Source organism: Myotis lucifugus, unplaced genomic scaffold (genome assembly GCF_000147115.1).
Source record: "Myotis lucifugus unplaced genomic scaffold, Myoluc2.0 scaffold_12, whole genome shotgun sequence".
NCBI classification, from domain to species: domain Eukaryota; kingdom Metazoa; phylum Chordata; class Mammalia; order Chiroptera; family Vespertilionidae; genus Myotis; species Myotis lucifugus.
In genome coordinates, this window is record NW_005871060.1 from 12,111,309 (window position 1) to 12,125,441 (window position 14,133).

Below are 14,133 nucleotides of genomic sequence, written 5' to 3' on the forward strand. Positions count from 1 at the left end.
CTTGACCTTAGCCAAAAAGTGAAGTGGTTATTTTCACTGATTTTATTTGCAGAGTGCTCATTACTGATGGTGAACTAGATGTCATAATTTTATTATATAATCTACTTAAAGGTATAAGGTTAATTTCAAGAACTAATATTACCCATAATGCATAAATTCTAGAAAACTTTTTTTCACAAAGGCCAAATTTCCCAATCTTGTCCTACACATTGCAGTGCAGCTGGTTTTGGAATCTGTAAAACTCTGATTACAATGTGCATAAAGCTCCCTACTGATATTTTAACTGGAAGAATATACTTTGAACCAAGGTGAAACAACTACTTATAAAAATAATTATCCATGAAGCTTGAATAAACATAAATGTTCAAACCTCTGCACTGAATAATAGTTTTTTTTCTTATTCAGTTTCTCTGATGTCCAACTTGAAAGAATTATTACTGTTTTCTATAATTATAAGTACTCAAGAAACATTTATTTAGACTTGATAAAATTAACATTTGCAAAGCTGAATGGAAATAACTTTGTTTATGTAAATCAGTATACTTCACGTATGTTCCTCTGAATAGCCAAGTTATTTTATAAAGCTTAGTTTTCTCTTAAAGTATGAATTGTTATTTTGCATTTGTCTAATATTACTTTTAGACTTTAACCAAATAGTTTACTTTTCAGTTGTTTATTCTTAGTTTTCAGGGTAATAACAAGTAATCTATTCTTAATTCTTTCAGTGATATATTTTGACTGAATGATCAAAATCACTAACATTAAAATTATAAACTGTTTTCAAGTTCTAAGTTAAATGAACATGACCAGTGGCAATAGTTTATTTAAAATATCTGTGAAGAAAATATCCTGGAATTATTCAGAAATTATCTGGAATGTCCACATATTTTGTTGGTATATTCAGCTATGATAGGATATTTTTACATAATAGCAAAAAAGAGTTAATACTATGTTTTTCAAGAATCCATGAAAAGCCCTAACTGGTTTGGCTCAGTGGATAGAGCGTCAGCCTGTGGACTGAAAGGTCCCAGGTTCGATTCCGGTCAAGGGCATGTACCTTGGTTGCGGGCACATCCCCAGTAGGAGGTGTGCAGGAGGCAGCTGATCGATGTTTCTCTCTCGTCGATGTTTCTAACTCTCTATCCCTCTCCCTTCCTCTCTGTAAAAAAATCAATAAAATATATATTTTTTTTTAAAAAAGAATCCATGAAAAGATAAGGGTATCACATCATTTCTGCTTCTGTGGAGCTCAAAACTAGTAGGGAAGACAGTTGTTGAATAAATAACTCATTCAGATAATCAATATTATGAAGACATGCAGCTGTGCAATATAATAGTTTTATAGCCCTTCAAAAAAGGGTTTCAAATACATGTCTATTGACTCTGTTGACCTGGCAAAAGCTTACATGCTTAGCTGCTATTGTATAATATTTCCATTAATCAGGAAAGTAAAAATTAGCTGAAATGATTTGTGCAAGAGAAACAAAATGTTAACTAAGCAGAACCAATGTTAAAACCAAGAATTCAAACTCAAAAATCTTCATTCTTGCTAATAGTAAACTCTCCTGCTCCAGATATAGTTATTCCTTGTAGTTGTTTGATGCTATAATATGTCTCATAGATAGAACAGCACATACAACAGCAAGATATCATATTCAGTTATAATAGGAAAGGTACCATTCACTGGTTATATATTATGTGCCATACTTTAAAATATATTATTTTCATTCCTTGCAATATTCTAAACACTTAAACTTTGGTGGAATTATTTCCATTTTACAGAAAAGAACATTGAAGTTTAGTAAAAAGTATTAGTTATTATTTTTAAACTGAAGTCTGACTCTGAATGCCAAACTATTTCTGCTTTTATGAATGTTTGTACTCATAGAATACTGTGTTTTATAAAATTCACATGTGTGGCTATCACAGAAATCATGCCTTTTGAAATGTGTAATAAACTTTTCTTCTTAAGCATATCAAATTTTTAATGAGACAAAAGAATTAGATAAGGCAAACACTTTGGTTTCACTTACTAAAACCAAACTGATTTAAAAATGATCCCTTAAATGGCTTGATATATTATCTGTAATGTTTAGACTCATTATTGGTAAAGTATTCTGAGAAAATTTACATTTTAATGGCATTATTTTATTCAGTGGGACAGAATTCGCTTTAATAGTAAGGTATTATTTTATCTGTTAATGGACAAATAGGACTAAAGTGCTAAAGAAATAATATAGAGCTTGTACTTACATTATGTTTTTAAGAAAATTACATGTCATTTTAGCCAAAGATAGTTGATAAATGCAGTGAACCAAACATTTATTGATTTTGTGCATGTCAGTATCTGTGCTAAGTGCTTTTATATTTGTGGCTTAATGCTCTCATTTCAATAATGTGCCTTGAATAATCATAATCACACAATCATCTATAGCTAGTAATTTTTAAGCTTCCACCATGGGAGAGACACTACATTAGGAGATGTAACATACACAGTGACTTAACCTCAGGTTACAGCTTAATTATGGAGATAAGACCTATACATAAGACGATAGAGATAGCATGTAAATGTCAAAAGAGGAGTGAGTGTCAACCATAATTGTTATGGGTGTTCGAACTGGTTATAACCCGTTTTTGTATATTACTATCCAGCAGAAGTCAGGATCTAAAGATAGTTCTGAAGAGCAGAAGATGTAAGACAAGGTCCAGCACATCAGTGCTTCCAGTTGTGGATAGATTATAAATAATGAACTGCAATGCAGTAGTGTTGACCTATCAATGATCAAAACAAATATATTTCTTTTATTTGTTTTCCTAAAGCATGGGGATATCATTTATCAACAATAGAGCACTTTTATAAATTTATTTAAAATATGATAAAATTAAACATTACTTAACTAGAATGAGTCACATTACAATAAACAAAGGTTGAAAGTAAACCTTTTTAAAAATTTCTTACAATGCAAGTCATCTAAAGCAATAGGAACAATTTTGAAAAATTGAATCATTAAGTTCTCAAAGTCCTTTTAGATAACTATGTAATAGTTCTAAAAGTCAGAATAATATCATAATTTTTATAGGCAATATGAAAAGAATAATCTCACAAATGCTATCTACAAATTACTATTGGCTCTTATAAGCTACATACAATATCATTAAAAATTTTTACATGTCTCATAAAAGTCACAAGTTCTCAGTAGTAGCTCTCTCTCATTGCCTATACACAAGGAAAGACAAAAGAGATAACTAAAAGGCCAATTAAAATAAATGTGTGTGTGCGCATATATATATGATTACATATCTTCAGGTTTTCTATAAAGAAGAAATAATGCAGGGGCTTAGGCTATTAACAAGCCTAGTATTGACTTCAGTCAATGGTTACTGAATATTGTAGTTAAAGGGCTCTCTAGTTTAATGTAGTGGTTAGTAGTTGAAAAATAAAGATTAAGAGTAAGAAAAAATAAATTATTTATGTCACCTGACTGTATGGAAGAAGCTGAGAATGAAAGAAAGTGATTACTATTACTGTGTCTATCTCAGGCTACTGTGGTCTGTGAAGGTGGAGTTTCAGCCGGATATCACGTATCCCTGTAGCTGCCTCAGAATGTACCTGATGCAATTAAATGTAAATAAGGCCCTATTACTATCTCCTTTAGGGAATTTATCTTACAGACATGTGGACACACACACACATAAACACACATGCATATATTCACTAACCTTTATTTGCAGCAGTGTTTGAAATGGCAAAAGTTAGATGGATTATGGCATATTAAAGAGTGGAATAATATTCAATGTTAAGACGATGGAAAATCTCTATGTACTGATATAGACATATCTCCAAGGAACACTTTAACATGAAAACAGAATGCAGTGTGTATCGTGTACAGTTTTTTTTTTTATTGAAAAACGTGAGGTAAAGGATAGCCTATATTTGTTTCCTTGTGAATGAGAGGAGAGAAATTAGAAATTCATGATTTTATAATTTTTAGTGTTTTTCTAGATTTTCAATCATATTATTCCAAAGTAAAAAACAAAAAACAACAAACATTATCCATTTAATAGTTATGTTGCTAACTAGCAGTGGGACTGAGCTGCCTCACACGTTTAAAAGTGATATAAGTACCTGAATATAGTAAACATGATCAGATATTCTCAAAGTCCTTTAAAACCAAATATCATTTCTTGAATTGATTCTGTGTTCATTATTATTTTTGACATTTAAAACTAGAGTTACATCTGCTTTAGTCAGAGACATAACTACTGCTCATCCATTTTCTTTGGGCTATCCACATTTTACTTTCATGAGAAGAGAGATGGTAAGTAAACATGCAGATATCAGAAAGGATGCCTGGGGCATGTAATCTAAAATGTAACTGATTTAATGCAAGTTTCTCTGTTCTACAGCCTTACAGATCACTCTTTCAAAACAGTAACCCCAAGGACAGGCAGCTCTCTTCAGAATCGTGAACTGAGCCATGTTTGTATTTGTGCCCTCTGACTGCCTTTACCTCTCGCATGTGGAACCCATGCCCCAGACACCTGCGGCTATTCTCTGCTTCCCCCAAACCTACTCATAATTGCAACCTTTGTCTTCTACTGACAGCCATTGAGCTTTTTATCCATGAAGCATTCTCTTGTACTTTCAACCAGCAGTCCTATCAGAAAGAAGATGAATATACGGCCAAATCCAATGTTTGGGCTTAAATATATTCAATCTGTATTCTCATTCTCTGACAAAGAAATGTTTTGTGATCTATTAATTAAGTCGAGATTTTATAAAGATGTAAAATTAAGGCTTTTGTAATCATAGATTTCATAATGTAAGTTTGTTAAGTAGAATAAAAGCAGCTAATTAGGTATGTGGAATGTGTGTTAGTGTATATGTGTGTGTATAATCATATAATTTTTAAGTTTTTCAGTTAGGCAAAACATCATTTCATTATGATTAAAATTTCATGGCTGGAAAGGATCTTAAAAAAGTCTCAACTATTTATGTCATTGTTGTGGCAACTGAAACTTAGAATGAATAAATACATAGTCTCCTGTAGTTACTGTATCACAACTATAGTCTGTTGTTTTATTTACATTTAATAACAATTTTATTGATATACTAGAGGACTGATGCATGAAATTCGTGCAAGGGGCTCGGCCCTCGCAGCCCTGGCTTCGCCCGGAAGGTCGTCCTAAAGGACCTCTGGAAGGATATCCTGAAGGTCGTTCAGCTGTTCAGTCTAATTAGCATATTACACCTTTATTATTATAGATATTAATACCATAAAATGCACCCTTTTAAAGTATACAGTTCAGTGGTTTTTTTGTTTATTCACAAGGTTGTGCGATTACCCCTAATTTTCACCTATTTTTATTACTCCAAAAAGAAAATACATACCCATTAACAGTCACTTTCCATTCACCCCTCCCTCCAGTCCCTGGCAGCAACCACTAATCTACCTTTGTCTCCATGAATTCGCTTATTCTGACATTTCATATAAACTTTTGTGACTGGTTTCTTTCATTTAGTAAAATGTTTTCAAGATTCATCTATGTTGTACCATTCTTTTTTATGGCTACGTACTATTCCATTGTATGGACATACCATTCATTGATTGTCCATTCATTAGCTGATGTGTTGTTTCCCCTTCTGGGCTATTATGAATAATTGTGCTGTAAACATTTGTGTAAACATTTTTATGTAGATGTATGTTTTCAATATTTTTTATTTTTATTATATATATATATATATATATATAGTTATAGTTATAGTTATAGTTATAGTTATAGTTATAGTTATAGTTATAGTTATAAGTAGTAGTTAAATGACTGAGTCCTGTGATAACTATGCTTAACATTTTGGGGAACTTCCAAACTGTTTTCCAAAATGGATGCACTATTTTAAATTCTCACCTGCAATACATGAAAGTTGAAATTGCTCCACATTCTCACCAGCACTTGTTATTGCCTGCCTTAAAAAAAAATTAATGCTCCTTGTACATGTGAAGTGGTATCTCATTGAATTTTTTATTTGCCTTTCCCTAAAGACTCATGGTGATGAACATCTTTTCATATATGTACTTATTGGCCACTTGTGTCTTCCTTGAAAAAATATATATTGAAAATTTTTGCTCATTTTTAGTTGAGTTACTTGTCTATTGCTCAGTTGTGGCAGTTTTTAATATATTCTCATTACAAGTCTCTAATCACATATTTGATTTGCAAAAATTTGCTCCCAATCTATAGGTTGTTTTTTACTTTTTTTTCTTTAATTGACTTTAGAGAGAGGAAGAGGGAGAGAGAAACAGATGTGAGAGAGAAACATTGATCAGTTGCCTCCCACATGAGCCCCAAGTGCGTATCAAACCCACAACCTGGGCATGTACCCTGTCTGGAAATTGAACCTGCAAAATAAGTATGTGCCACCTTTTGATGTACAGGATAACACTCCAGCCAACTGAGTCACACTGTCTAGGGCTGTTTTTTACAATCTTTACGGTGTTCTTTGATGCAGAAAAGTTTTCCATTTTTTTGAAGTCCAGTTTATCTAGTTCTGCTTTTGTTGCTGAGCTTTTGTTGTCATATCTACGAAACTATCTGCATAATCCACGTTCATGAAGACCTGACTCCTGTGGTTTATTCTAGGAGTTTTGATTAATTTATTTCTATTTTTCCCTTTTTATTGAATTTATTGGGGTTACACTGGTTAAAAAATTATACAGGTTTCAAGTGCACAATTTCCTCAAAGGAGTCTATTATATGCAATTTGGCAATAGGTTAAACTATAGCAAACAAACAAATAAACTAGGAAGTACATATTACATTTGTTTATATCATAATCTTGCTTTAATTCATGTAACAAATTATATATACACACATATATATATATATATATATATATATATATATATATATATATATATATTTTTTTTTTTAAATTACAATGAAGCAAGCATGGTATCCGAAGCTGATAGTTTCTATGTGACAACAGTAGTTATCTTCAATTCTTTGTGGTAGGTATTATTTTTTTTTCCAAAAGAAAAAACAAGTAACTTTTCCTAAATCACTCTGGTAATTAGGAATAGGGCTCGAGTTAAAGAAATACTAAGACAGTGGGATTCTAGAGCCTACTTGTAACCAAGCCAAGTAATACAGTGGCTAAGAACAGGAATGCCAGAGCAAGGGAACTGCCTGTGTTTGAAGAATGCCCCCCAAACTTCCCAGCATTTGGACTTTGGGCTAGTTAACTAACTTCTTTCTATTTCTTCCTTTAAAATGTGCAATATAATAGTAATGTGATGAGAATTAAATTAGTTAATGAATTGTACTTAAAACTGTGCTTGGCACATTATTAATGCCTACAAAATGTTAGTTATATTTATTTACACAATTGTAAGTGATCACTGCTCTCATGAAACTGGCATTTCATTAGAGGAGACAGACATTGAATTAATAACCTATATGTAATTATGTAATTACAGAGTTTGATTACTGCTATCTATAGAAAAGGAAAAAATTACACAAGGAATTAGGTAGTTCACCATACTCAAGTAGCACTTTCTTCATTCTCTGCTATGAGGGGCAAGATCTCTCTATGCATGGACAATAGTTCATGTTTAATATATGTAGAATTTTAAAATAGCAGTATATAAGGAAAATTTCTTTTGATGAGGTTAAAAATGTTCCTGACTCATAACGAAAAAGTGGGTCATCGCCTATATTTAGAAATACAAGAAAAATCAGCACATGAAAAAATTTTATGAGCTCATACTTCCACCAAATTCAGTATCACTACTTCTATTCCTTTTAAGAAATAGGGGATTATAAATCATACATCACATAACAGTAGTAAATACTTTCAAGATAATCAAGTTCATTTATCCCTGTGAATTGCAGGACTTTAGTTTTAGAAGTGTTCAAAGAGGAAAAGTTAAACAAGTAATCATCATTATAGTGTTACTATCAAACACCCAGTGGTGTGAGTTTGCTGAATAGATTTTGGGGGAAAAACGTGCACAAGGCTCCTGGTCTAGGTATAGAAGACAGGAAAGCATTCTGCACAATGAATGGAGACTTGGGAAGGACCTACGTGTCCCTCCCTCCAAAGTAGGAAGGTTGCCTCTTCTTCTCTTTCCGGCCAAATAGCTTTCTGTCTAGGAAACAAATGAAGTCAATACTAGCTTTTCATGTAAATCATTGCCAACTACAACCAAGGACAGATGAAGTTAAGAGAATAAACCTAATTTTGGTACATCAGCATAAAACTGATGAATTTTCTATGGAGACCCTCCCTAAAACCTACCCTTTATGCCCAGCCTTTAAAATTCCTCAAAACAAAGGTCCAGTGCTAGCTCTCCCTCCCAGAAGCATGCCTGAGACTTCCCACCCTTCCTTCCCTGCAGACACGCATCTCCTAAATTCTAAGGGACCCCATGAGGCTTGCAATCAGGGTGGCAATGGGCAGTGGCAGTTCATCTAAATTTGGACAACCATTCTCCCCCTTTTCACAGTTAAGCACTTACTGACATGTCATTTTGTTAGTGTGGTATATTATTTTGATTGATTTGTGAGTGCTGAACCATCCTCACATCCTTGCAATAAATTTCACTGATCATAGTGTCATTTTAATGTATTACTGAATTCACTTTGTTATATTTTGTTGAGGAATTTTGCACCTATGTTCACCAGAGATATTGGCCTGTAAATTTTGTGTGTGCGTGTGTGTGCTGTTTTCTTGTTTTGGTATCAGGTTAGCCGCATAAAATTAGGTATTCTCCCTCTTTAATTTTAGGAATAGTATTATATCTTTGAATGTCAGAACTCACCAGTGAAGCTGTTTGGTACCAAACTTTTGTTTGTTGTGAGGTTTTTGATTACTGATTCAATTTCTTACTAGAATTTGGTCTATTTAGATTTTCTTTCATATTCCTAGTTTTATTAGTGACTAAGCACTACCTTTACTATGTAGTTACTTTAACTGTGAAATTTTTATACTTGTATGCTTTATCATTATAAATTAGTGCCATTTCTTTTAGCCTTAAAGAATTCATTAACATTTCTTGTGAGGTCAATTTAGTGGTGATGAACTCTTTTAGCTTTTGCTCATCCGGAAAATTCCATCTCTAATTCTGAATGATAAACTTTGTTGGTTAGAGTAGTCTTGGTTAGAAGAATTTTTTTTAAGCACTTTGAATATGTCATTCCAGTCCCTCTGGCAGCAAAGTTTCTGCTGAAAAATTTGCTGATAACCTTCTGGGATTTCCTACATAACAAGTTGTTTGTTTTCCTTGTGACTTTTAAGATTTTCTCTTTATTTTTAATTTTAAAATTTTAATGTATATTGGTGTGGGTGTCTTTGGGTTCTCCTATTTGGAACTCTGAGCTTTCTGGACTTGAGTTTCTGTTTCCTTCCCCAGGCTAGGGAAGTTTTCAGCCATTATTTTTTCAAATATGTGTCCTGCCCCTTTCTCGCTCTCTTCTCCTCTGGGATCACTATAACATGAATGTTACCTTACTTGATGTTGTCCTCTAGGTCATTTAAGACATTTTCATTTTTAAAAATTCTTTTTTCTTTTACTGCTCTGTTTGTGTGTTTCACAGTTTTGTCTTTCAACTCAGTGATTCCTCTTCTGCTTCATACAGTCTTGAGAACCCTTCTAGTGTATTTTTCAATTTATTTATTGTATTGTTCTGCTCTATAATTTCTGTTTAGTATTATCTTACATTTTCTATCTTGGTGATGTTCTCAGTTTATTCATCCATTCTTCTCTCTGGTTTGGTGGGTACTTTTATGACCATTGCTTTGAATTTTTTTTTATCAATTAGACTACTTATCTCTGTATCAGTAAGGTATTTTTCTAAGGTTTTTGTCTTGAGCATTTAGAACACAATTCTTTATTTCTTCATTTTCCTTCACTCTTGTAGTTGTGTCTCTGGATTAGGTGAAACAGCTCCTTCTCTTAGTCTTGAAGGAGTGGTTTGTGTAGGTGATGATTCTTATCCTTCCATCTTCCTCTAATTCTTGGTTGTCTATTGAAACTTTGTGATTGTCTAAATAGCGTGATTTATTCTTGTTAGATCCTCATTGTTGAAGGTATGTCAAGACCTCTCAACATCACAAAGGGAAGAATCTCATTTAGCAAGTACTTTTAGGCGATTGTAAGCCAGTCCCTTAGGAAGTAGCTTTTAAAGTATGTGAGATGTGGAGCCACAATCATAAAACCTGATTGTCTCCAGACCAGGAGATGTAGAGGTGTCCCCGGCTGACATTTGCAAAAATTGAGGCTCTAAATGAATGCATAAGCTCCTTTCTGGTGGGTATTTTTGAGCCACAGTGAGGCTAAGGGCATGCACAAGGAGTATTCCCCTGCTTAAGTTCCATGGGCGTGCCTTTGCAACCACTAGGTGTGTGGGAAACCTGAAGCCTGTCCCTCAAGGAGAAGCTCCACTTTAGGTAACTAGGACTTATTCACAGGAAGACTGGGGTCTGTTTCAGTCTGCTGTCTGTGCAATGTTCTGAGCGTGATAGTATGCTGAAAATTATTTTTCAGATATTTACAGTTCTGTGGCCACAGGAATGTCACCCTGCAGGGCCAGGGCACCAAGGGATGTGCCCAGGGTGGATTTCCCATGCCCGTTGGCTTTAGTGAGGCAGCTGGGGAGTATAGAGGGCATGGGGCACACTCATCAGCGTTGGCAAGAGCACAGGAAAATTGCCTTGACTACAGGTGCCCACAGGCTCCAATGATGCAGTGAGAGAGCACCTTATCTGCACTGGCTTGAAGAGGGGAACAAGAGATTGCCGTGACTGCTCATGCTCCCCGGCTTTAGGCATGGGGCAGGGAAGTGTTGCAGCTGCCTATGCTTGCTAACCTTACCAAGGGAAGTGGAAATGGCGGTGATTACTTGCACACATCTGCCCATGCGGAGAGCTGGGGAGTGCTGCATTTCAGTGAGGCCACAGTACAGAGCTGTGACTGCTCATCCCCGTGCCCTCGCAAGGCAGCAGGAGACTTCTCATTCCAAACTAGCCAGACTGAGCTAGCTCGAGCAGGCTGAGCGCAAAAATGGCATCTGCTGGTGCTGGTGCCTTTGTCTCTGAAGAGAGTTTCAACTGCCCCCTGCCCCTCCAGCAGATGCTTTAAGATCAGTGAACAAATCTCCTTCACATACCAGTATAGTCTATGCAGTTTTCAATTGTTGCTTTGCACTGGATCTCAGGATAGGTGAAACTGCGTATGAGCTTTTTAAATTCTTCACCCGACGACATGCTTAGAGAAAAGGGAGGGGAGGAGGAAGAGAGAGAGAGAGAGAGAGAGAGAGAGAGAGAGAGAGAGAGATATTGATTGGTTGCCTTTCATACATGCCCTGCCTGGAGATGGAACCCATAACTCAGGTATGTCCTGACTGGAGTCAAACCAGCAACCTTTAGATGCTTGGGAAGATGCTCAACCAACTGAACCTGCCGGGCCTGAATCTGAGCTTTTTAAAAGGAAAATCTCAGTTTCCTGTAGCCTTTGAACCCCTTAGATGTTAGCGCTATTGGTTTTCTAAGCTAAACACTTCGGGGGGTCACTTCTCAGATGCAGATCCCATGGGTTGGGGTGCCTGATATGGGGCACAAACCTCTCCCTCCTTCGGGAACAACACTGGACAGGTGAAATCCTTGCCTGTTGTACACTGGCTGTTTGGATTTTCGTGAGAGAGTGTCTTTGCTTCTTTTACTTTTCTCAATTTGGTCCTTTTATTTTTTGTTGTGGAGGAGTACTTCATCTAATATTCAGATTTTTTCCAGAGGGAAATGATCCATATGTAGCTGTAGACTTGGTATGTCCTTGGTCAAGGAAGTGAGTTCTTTTGCTTCTATCTTGAAGCCCCTTAGAAGAACAATTTTTATACAGAGGTGGTATGCATAGTGGGTTAGAACTTGAATACTGAAGTGTATTTTTTTCTGGATTCAAATCCTACCTTGAGCACATTTCAGATGTGTGCACTTGGGCCTCTTTTATTTCATTTATGAGATGCAGCTAGCGATAAAGACTAACAGTCTTTTATCTGAGACTCTTGGGGCCAGATATGTCTCAGAATTTAGAAGTAGTGGATATGGATTCTACCTGAATAATGTGTAATAACTTCAGCAGGTCTGTAGCAATCTGCACTTTTGCAAAGAAACATATTAACAGTCACTGTCAGTGGAATAAAAAAATGTATAAATAACTTCACCTCATCAGTATTTATCACCAGTAGGGCTTGTCTTTCAGATTGATGAAAAAAATAAATAACAACAAAAACAACTTCAAGTTTTTACTGTTTTTAAATTTCAGAATTGTAGCTAAGATTTTATAGATTTGTAGTACCTATTTCCCTGAATTGTTATGAGGAATGAGGGAAATAATTCATGTCTTCACAGCACAAGTTATGGCATGTGGTGAGTGCATATCTATTATTGATATCACCATTGGTCTGACATTTCTTTAGTGAGTAAAAAATTATTGTTGACTTAACCATTCCAGGACAGACTCATACACTTGATCTCCTTTTATTTGACACCAAATCTCACCTCCAATTATTTTGACAAAATGGACCTTGAGGATTTTTCTGTGAAAACATTTTGAAACAGAAAATGTTTCTGAAACTTGTTTGTGAAACTTGCTGCAGTTTTTTCTCATTTTGGTATTGTCTTTCATTTGACCGTAATTTATCCTTCTTTTTTATGTTCTAAGGATTTTGGTATGCTGTCTCAGGCCTCTCTGTAGCAAGGCATTTTATGTATAATGAATTTGTACACAGTGTGGGTATGGTGTATTTATTCTCTTTACTTTCTCCAAAGTTTTAGATCTAAGACTAATCCAAAGTCTGTCATCTATTCACTGAAATTTTTATCTATTTTCATTGCAAATATATGATATCCTGTGTGTGTGTGTCTGTGTGTGTGTCTAAATTGGCTCTTGAGAAGTATCCTAGGAAAATAACCATCACTTACACTCTGATTATTTCAGGAAATAGAAGTCTTACCATTAGAATATTGATATAAAAACTTAGAAGTGGTTTTTATATCAATACTAGAGGCCTAGTGCATGAATTTGTGTACTGGTAGGGTCTGGCTGGCCCTGCCCCAATCATAGCAGATCAGGGCTGGGCCTGTTGGGAGGAGGAGATGCGGGAGGTTGGCTGGCTGGCCACCCCGATCAGGCTCGGCTCGATCAGGGCTGGGCCAGCTTGGGGAAAGGGCCATTGGCGATTGACCGGCGGGCTCCGCCCCCAAATGGGGTTATGGGGTCCGATTGGGGGTGGGGCCGACTATGGAGAGGGGCTGTGGGTGGTGGGCCAACCTGCCCCACCCCCTGATCGGCCGTTTGGCTGTCCACAGTGGGTGTCATAGCAACCGGTCATTATAGTCATTAGAGCCGTTAAGGTCACTGACTTTTTATATATATAGATTGAACTATGTGACAACTATATATATAAAAACCTTATTAACTGAAAATTTATAATATCAATGACTATTCATTCCTGCTGTCCTATTTAGCACCATTAGCCCATTCATACACCTTTTTGCACTTTACAAGGAGGAAACACTGAATTGCTTATAGTTCACCAAACATACCCTGGCATTTCAGACGTTTATCTCTTTGCACTGGAGTTCCCTTTGCCTGTAATAAATGTCTGCTTCTCCTTTATTTACCAGAACAAAATATATGTGACCTTCACAACCCAAATTGAAGGTCATTGTTTTCAGAAATTTTCTGTTGACAGTTGTGGGACCATTCCTTGTTTTACTTCTGATATTCTTTTACATTTTCTCTTTAACTTATACATATTTATTTTTGCATTTATTATATTGTAACAATTTTTTTGTGAAATTCTTGAAATGAGAAATATGGCTTATTCATCTCTATACCCCTTGTATTTTTGTTGATTGTAAATGGATTTAAAATAAGTTGAATTTAAATTCAACTATATACGTTAGATAAGGAATGATCCAGTTCATGGAAGGACTTAAATGCCAGGCTAAGATGTCATGATAATAGGAATGATGGAGAAGATAGAAAAATACAAGAAGTTTAGATGTAGAGCTAGAGTTTGTGGTGCCAGTGCACTAAATCAGTAGTAAGTTTATAGATGCGGCTATGGGAGAAA

At 35.4% G+C, this 14,133-nt stretch overlaps 1 protein-coding gene across 1 annotated transcript in view; it reads left to right on the forward strand.

Moving 5' to 3' along the window:
- The first annotated feature begins 2,604 nt into the window (after positions 1 to 2,604).
- The window catches only part of GRID2 (glutamate ionotropic receptor delta type subunit 2), a 1,225,688-nt gene continuing 1,214,159 nt past the window's right edge, over positions 2,605 to 14,133 (forward strand). The window contains exons 1-3 of the mRNA XM_006084662.3: positions 2,605 to 2,693; positions 9,919 to 9,976; positions 10,072 to 10,087. Of these exons, the coding sequence (XP_006084724.1) occupies positions 2,605 to 2,693; positions 9,919 to 9,976; positions 10,072 to 10,087 (163 nt within the window). The remainder of the gene's footprint in view (positions 2,694 to 9,918; positions 9,977 to 10,071; positions 10,088 to 14,133) is intronic.